The sequence below is a fragment of the Cucurbita moschata genome, unplaced genomic scaffold (assembly GCF_002738365.1).
Source record: "Cucurbita moschata cultivar Rifu unplaced genomic scaffold, Cmos_1.0 Cmo_Scf00072, whole genome shotgun sequence".
Taxonomy (NCBI): domain Eukaryota; kingdom Viridiplantae; phylum Streptophyta; class Magnoliopsida; order Cucurbitales; family Cucurbitaceae; genus Cucurbita; species Cucurbita moschata.
In genome coordinates, this window is record NW_019268588.1 from 219,918 (window position 1) to 228,022 (window position 8,105).

At 37.7% G+C, this 8,105-nt stretch overlaps 2 protein-coding genes across 2 annotated transcripts; both read left to right on the forward strand.

Annotated features, from left to right (window-relative positions):
* Positions 1–1,369: 1,369 nt before the first annotated feature.
* On the forward strand, positions 1,370–4,502 carry LOC111438173 (protein NRT1/ PTR FAMILY 2.8-like). The gene is made up of 3 exons (XM_023076127.1): positions 1,370–1,456; positions 1,562–1,779; positions 2,938–4,502. Exons 1-3 carry the CDS (start codon positions 1,372–1,374, stop codon positions 4,360–4,362), a joined length of 1,728 nt encoding a protein of 575 aa, XP_022931895.1. The 5' UTR covers positions 1,370–1,371; the 3' UTR covers positions 4,363–4,502.
* A 569-nt stretch (positions 4,503–5,071) lies between these two features.
* On the forward strand, positions 5,072–5,879 carry LOC111438210 (protein MIZU-KUSSEI 1). The gene has a single exon (XM_023076167.1). It carries the CDS (start codon positions 5,114–5,116, stop codon positions 5,849–5,851), a length of 738 nt encoding a protein of 245 aa, XP_022931935.1. The 5' UTR covers positions 5,072–5,113; the 3' UTR covers positions 5,852–5,879.
* Positions 5,880–8,105: the final 2,226 nt, after the last annotated feature.

The window sequence follows — 8,105 nt, forward strand, 5'->3', positions numbered from 1 at the left end:
GTCGTTATCCATGTTCCTCAAACACTGTTCTATCTATCTTCCCTTTTATAACAAAACAATTTGAAAATTTCAATGGTTTTATTCTTAAAAAAGAACATAAAAAATCTGTTAGATCAGTTGACTTTGGGAAATTTGAGTGATTGAAGTGATCAATTGACACATTAAATATTGGTTTTAATACTTGGTTATTTAACTTAAGAACAAAGTTTTGTAGTTCGAATACAAGATTTTTTTCAAGCATGTTGATAAGGTCAACTGTTGAATTTATTGGTAAAGATCATGGAAATAGAAGAAAATACAACATCGAGGCGTGTGGACTTTTCAAAAATAATTATTCTCCAAGCTTTGAATGTGTCCTAACTTTTTTTTTGAAACGGTTCGTTCCGATTTTGGCCCACTTCTATCCAATCAATCGAGGTAAAATTATCTTATTGTTGAAACGTTATATGTTTGGTTGGATGAATTGTTTGTTGTATGTTATTTTTATATGAATACTCGTTACGATTTTATATAAGGTAGAGATGCTAGCTATGGGACTGATGTGAACATTTCTATGGAACGATGAATGCTAGCTGTGGTTTTAAATAATGTATGCATGCTAGCCTTGAGACTAATGTGAACGCTTTAATAAAAGGTGAACGCTAGCAAGAATTTGTAAAAAATGCCACCACGATGGAGATTGGCAATATGACCCTCCAATGTTTCGTCATATATGGTCACAACTAGACATTTGAAAACTTGGTGATATGGTCATAAGGGAGAATGATGGTATGTCCTCTCATATTTCAAGTCGATATGGTCACGTTTGATGATGTAACCAATAAAAGAAAGGTTAAAGAAGATATATCCCGACCTGTAATATAATGGCATGTAATTGATTTTTTGACTTAACAGTGGAGTCAACATTTTTCAAAGCATTTTTCTTTAAGTAAATAAAGAGTAATAATATCATAGACGAATGAGGTTGATTGCGACAGAGACCATAGCATACTCAAATTAATTTTGAAATTTTAACGTTATGTACTCGTAATCGAAAAGACATTTTGAAATTTTTTAAAAGTTGAATGGGACCCATAATTCAAATTAACAAATGAATTGAAGTAAACACATAATCCTATCCAAAGACAAAAGAAATTGAGATGGGTTGGATGACTATTAATAGAAGTCCCAGAAGTAGAAGTATATGTGTCGTTGAATTTGAAGAGATGGGTAACTCACCATATAAAAATTGGAATCCCTTACAACATGGCAGCCTGAGAGAGGGTGTAGTGAGACCACCTCAAAATAGAAATGTGTAGCAAACCAAATGAATTCCTATAGTTACACACACACACACACACCAGATGAGAAGCAAATTGAAAGAGCAAATCTATGGACAATGGCACCCTTCGCTCCTCCTTGGATCCTTCTCCTAAGCCACAGCTGGGCGGATGGCGAGCCGTCAGATTCATACTCGGTAAAATTAGTTAATTTGTTGTGTTGTTTTTGTTGTTTCTCTTTTGATTTGATTTCAGGGTTGTGATTAGTTTTGTTGTTGTGGGTTGTCAAAAATGAACGCAAGCAAATGAGACGTTTGAGAAGCTGGCGTCCATGAGTTTGATAGCCAATTTGATATTGTATCTGCACACCATGTATAACTTGGACAATGTTGATTCGGCTTATGTGTTCCAAATCTGGGGCGGCACCACCAATTTCTCTCCCCTCGCTGGGGCGTTTCTTGCCGATGCTTATTTGGGAAGGTTTTATACTCTCCTCTTTGGCTCCATCGCCTCCTTCCTGGTACTTTTCCTTCTTCTTTAATCCCTCTTTACCACATGCATCTTCAAGAATTAACCGTCCAACCACACTCTTCAACATTGTTGGGTGGGAGTCCCACGTTGGCTAATTTATAGAATGATCATAGATTTATAAGTAAGGAATACATCTTCACTGGTACAAAGTGGATAATATCATACCATTGCAGAAGATGTTGTCAAATTGGGCTTCCCTTTTAAGAGACGTAGGACGGTGCTTCAGCGTCGCGAGGACGCTGGACTCCAATGAGGGTGGGTGGATAGCGTCCCCAAGGTGGATTGTGAGATGGCTTCCCCTCAAGGTTTCAATAAACTTAATGTTTTGTTCTTCTCTCCGATAGATGTGTAGTCTCACAATAGTCCAAAGATGAAAATACTTGACAGTTGTGGGATTGGGTTGTTACTAATGGTATTAGAGCCAGACAGTGGTCGGTGCAACAGCGAGGACACTGACCTTAAGGAGGGTAGATTGTGAGATCTCATATCGGATGGAGAGAATAACAAAACATTATTTATAAGAGTGTGGAAACTTCTCCATTTACTTTTTGGGCTTCCCTTTTAAGAGACATCGGACGGTGCTCCAGCGTCGCGAGGACGCTGGACTCTAAGGAGGGTGGGTGGATAGTGTCCCCAAGGAGGGTGGATTGTGAGATGGTTTCCCCTCCAGGTCGAATAGGCTTAATGTTTTGTTCTTCTTTCTGACAAATGTGTGATTTCACAACAGTCCAAAGATAGCAATACTTGACAGGTGTGGGATTGAGTTATTACTAATGATATTAGTGCAAGACACCAGTTGTGGGATTGAGTTGTTACTAATGGTATTAGAGCAAGACACCAGGCGGTGCGATGAGGACACTAACCTCAAGGAGGGTGGATTGTGAGATCTTATATCGGTTGGAGAGAATAACGAAGCATTATTTATAAGGGTGTGGAAACTTCTCCCTACCCTAACCATAGACATTTTAAAACAAAAACCTTAACGGGAAGCTCGAAAGAAGAAGACAAAAGACAATATCAATTATCTGTAGGCTTCGGTTATTACAACTAGAATAAGAACGGAATATGTTGAATTTGATTTTTTTTTTATTTTTTTATTTTTGAGTGAGCTAAAGAGAAGGGATTCTCATGGATTGATTCATGATAGGGCATGGGAGTATTGACCTTAGGCGCAGCCTTACCTGAAATGAGACCACCACCATGCAGCAGTGGCAAAACCGACTGCATACAATCTAAATCATGGCAACTCGCATTCCTCTACCTTGGTCTTGGCCTCCTTGTCATCGGAGCCGGTGGCATTAGACCCTGCAACATCTCCTTCGGCGCCGATCAGTTCGACACCAACACCGAAAAGGGCCGAGCCAAACTCGAAAGCTTCTTAAACTGGTGGTACTTCCTCTTCTCCATAGCCCTGGTCATAGCACTCACCCTCGTCGTCTACATCCAAACCAACATCAGCTGGACCCTCGGCTTCGCAATCCCCACCGCCGCCTTCATCTTTTCCATCGTCATCTTCCTCCTCGGCCGCCACTTATACATCTGCAGGATCCCCCAAGGCAGCGTCTTCGCCGACATGGCCAAAGTCCTCATCGCCACATACCGCAAACGCCAAATCCCAAGACCCTCTCCAAATCACTTACATGACCCTCCAATGGATTCCTCTAAGCTCCCACACACCAATAGATTTTTGGTTTTTGACAAAGCCGCTATGGTTATTGATTCCTCCATGGAATTGGACGAACAGGGGAGGTCCAAAAACGAGTGGAAATTATGCACCGTTCATCAAGTGGAGCAACTTAAATGCGTTGTGGGTATTGTACCAATTTGGGCTGCCGGGATTTCGTGTTTCATTTCAATGCAACAAATGGGTTCTTTTGGGATTTTACAAGCGATTCAAATGAACAGATTTCTCGGCCCCCATTTTGAAATCCCCCCAGCTTGGATGAGTTTAATACCCATGATTGCACTTTCGCTTTGGATTTACATTTACGAGAAATACGTTGAGTTCATGAGAAGAAAAACCCATCACAACAAACGCTTCTCCATGAAAATGAGAATCGAAATTGGGATTGTGATGTCGGTTTTATGTATGATAGTCGCCGGAATTCTCGAGAAGATCCGACGAGACTCTGCGATTGAGAACAGGACGTTTGTTTCGCCGTTACATGTTTCTGTGTTGATACCGGAATTCGCATTGTCGGGTTTGACGGAGGCATTTGCAGCCATTTCAGTGATGGAACTTCTCACGACGCAATTGCCGGAGAGTCTGAGGACGGTGGCCGGAGCTATATTTTTTTTGAGCTTGTCGTTGGCTAGCTATCTGAGCTCTGTTCTTATGGGGATTGTGAACAGAGTAAGTAAAACAGGGGATTCAAAAACATCATGGCTTGAGGGTAATGATCTTAACAAAAACCACTTGGATTACTTTTTCTACGTGGTGGGTGTTATAGCAGCTTTGAATTTCTTCTACTTTCGGTTTGTTGGTACTAGATTCTTGCCGGAAGGGGATGTTGATCCGCGGGTGAAGGCAAGTGAAAGGCGGTCGGAGGATGAAGAATCTGGTTTTAGATGATAAGAGGAGATGTAATGATGATGTTTGGCAGTTGTTATCATATGTATGATTGATTAGATTGTTTGATTCAATCTGTTTTCTTGTGGGAATTCAGATTTGGAAGATGAGCTTAGTTTTGGAAGTTGAATTTTAGAATTAGGAAGGGGAAGTTTATGACTCGAAATCTCTTGAATTTTGTAGACCTTAGTGTTCAACCTATAATAAATTTGTGTATGCATACACCCAACCAAATTTCATAAATTTGATACTCTTAATCCTCCGCCCATAATCTTTAAGGATATTTAGACTTCAATTACTGTTCTTACATCATTTTAGCAAATATTCTCCGTAATCTCTATCATTTTGCTAAGGAAGACTTCTAGGTGATGCCACAAATTTCACCCAATAACCATATTTTGATTGAACCTTTGGAACCGTTTAGTAATAGTTATCAATGATAGCATCATTGTTCCTAACTTAATGGATAAAATATTTGTTCATAGCTCAATGGATAAAACATTCATTATCATCTGGATCGTAGCTCGATAATTATATTTTAATTGAACCTATGGAACTGTTTGATAATCATCATTGATGATAGCATCATTATTCATAATCACTATTCATAGCTTAATAGATAAAACATTTGCTAATTCAGTCTTTATATATATATAATAAAAAAAAAAAAAGCCTCTCTAGATCAAAACCTTTACAAAAAAACCACCAAAAATTCTCTCTTTTTGAGCCGGAAATCCAAACCCCAAAAGAGATTATGGCCAAGATCGACGCCCTACGTCGGTACCTCCTCCCATGTTTCTTTCCCCCCACCGCAACAGCCACAGCCTCCTCCGCCGCCCCCAAGAAACGCCTAAGCACCTCGCTTCGCGACGACGTTGAAACCACCACCAACGGCTATCCAACCGACGACCAAGATTCCCCATCCACCACTCCCGACAGCGTCACACCAAAATTCTGTACGGCCGCCACTGCCATCGTGGCCCCACCACGGCCCTCGAAAACCATGGTCATCGGAACCATCTTCGGCCACAGACGTGGCCACATGTGGTTCTGCGTCCAACACGACCGGCTACGAACTAAACCGTTTCTCCTCCTCGAGTTACCGATTCTGACTCACCAACTCGTCAACGAAATGCGGTTCGGACTCGTCCGAATCGCCCTTGAATACAATGGGGTCGAACTCGGGTTTTGCCCTCTCCGCTCAATCCCCATTTGGGCAATGTCCTGCAACGGCCGGAAACTCGGGTTCGCAGCCAGGAAAAAAGGCGGTGACCCGGTCCGGTCCATGCTGAAGACAATGCAATCGACAACAGTCGGAGCCGGTGTAATCCCATCCGGATTTGGGTCGGACTCGGAGGAGATCATGTACATGAGAGCTAATTATGAGCACGTGGTGGGCAGCGCTGACTCGGAGTCATTTCATCTGATCAACCCGGACGAGTACCCAGGTCAAGAACTTAGTATCTTCTTGCTCAGATCTCGTAATGGGTAATTAATAAAAATCGTAGCTTTAATTTATTCATCAAGTACAAAAATTATTCTACTTAATCAAGTTTATAAGCTCACGATCAAAACTACATGTGTTCTTGTTTTCCATATATTTTTTTCTTAATTCTTCATATGAATGGATAATAATTTATTGTATTTCTATTATGATTTTACTCAATATTTTTCCCTCCAAACGGAACTTAGAATTTAATGTATATGATAAAGTAATTATATTTATTAATTCAATTAAATATAGTTAGCGAAATAATAAGAGATGTTTGTGGTAATCATCATTGCCATGCACCATGTTGGTTAAAGAGAGAAAAAGAAATTTCAATCTGACACGCCTAATCGAACCAAATCAAATTGATACAAGCTAAATATATTATTTATACATATAGGATCAAATACGATTGAAACGATTTAGATTCCGAACACTAATTCAGATCTTAGGTATGGAGTGTTTCATCTCGAGTTTTCATAACTCTAGTAACCCCATGTGTTGTTCCATAGTTTACTTGCTTTGCCACGTCATCACCCACATCATCCAAAGTTAACCTTTGAAAGTGTCATGTCAGCCACCAAATCATCACAAAATGATTGTTGGAGTGTCCTCATCTGGCTGTGAGATTGCCACGTATGATTTTTTTAAAAAAAAACAACTTTCAAACTTCTTTTCTCCATAACTATTTTACTTGCCAACTCTAATTCTATTAATTCAAGAGACATTGATATCAACTTTCTACTTTAAACTCAACACGACCCGAGTAATCTTCAACTCAAGACTAAAGATATATATATCATCAGTGACGTAACTCAATATAACCAAAACAAAATTGGCCAGAATGAAATAAAATCAAATACTGGCTTGTAGCTGTAGCCATCATATTTTTGAAGTCCCTAAAGTTGAGGATGCAGATTACGAGATCCTAACTAGATCATTACAGAAGTCCGTGAAAATGAAAGCAAATGATGGGGACAAATGGGGAAGTAGTAAGTGATTGGAGAAGAGAAAGAAGAGAAAAGTATGAGGAGTTACGAGCATTATGATTAGAAGTTAAAAGGCCATTGTTTCCCCAAGAAGCTTTGTAATTTAATATTGCAATGCATAAAGTGGATACCCATCATAATAAAGCTTAAGCTGCTGGTTTGATGATTGTTTTTGTTCTACGCTGCCCAACTGAATCATCATATGCCACATTCTTTTCATACAAAATTATTATTGTTCTTCCCTTCACTGCTTTTTGAAAGGGAGTCCTTGTTTAAGATATTTGAAAGTAAGATGCTTGAGAATAGAACGTAATAAAATGTTTGTGAATAGGATGACTTGTATCAAATATTTAAAACGTGTCTGTTAAAAAAGGACAATATATACTAATGATGGGCTTGAACTATTACAAATGGTATCAGAGCTAGACATCGAACGGTGTACAAGAGAGACACTGCCCCCAAGAGATGGATTATGAGGAGAACGAAACATTTCTTATAAAAGTATGAAAACCTCTCCCTAATAAACTGCATTCTAAATCCTAGAAGGAAAACTCAAAGATAAGAATATCTCCTAACGGTAGGCTTGAGCTATTGAATTTATAGTTCATATTACCATATTCTTAATAATTATCTTCAAATAAATTATTTTAATAAAATATAAAAAAAAAATTAATAGTAAATATTTAAATAATGTACTAATAAATCTTATGTAATTACAATAAATTATTAATAAAATAATAAAAAAATTAATATATATAACATGTGCGAATATTTAATTTATTTTAATTAATTATAGAAACTATAATTAATTAAATTAATTGTGCTTTAAAATTATGATATATTAATAAATGACCCAATCAAAATTAGTCCAATAATTTATTATAAATAATCTATAAGTCATTAGTTTTGATTATTGAAAATCAGTAAGCTAACTAATAACTAATTAGTTATAATTAATATATTGTTATCTAATTAATTAATAATTTTGGTTAATAGATAATTCATTTATTTAATAAACTTTTATCTATCCAAATGATTTAAATAAATTATTATTAATTCATTCTAATTAAATAAATAATTATATTAATTTAGATAAATATGTTGAAGGAAAGTCTCACGGCGGCTAATTTAGAGAATGATCCTGAGTTTATAATCAAATAATACCATCTTCATTGGTATGAGACCTTTTAAGGAAGCTCAAAGCTAAGCCACGAGAATTATGCTCAAAGTAGACAATATCATACCATTGTGGAGAATCGGTGTTCATA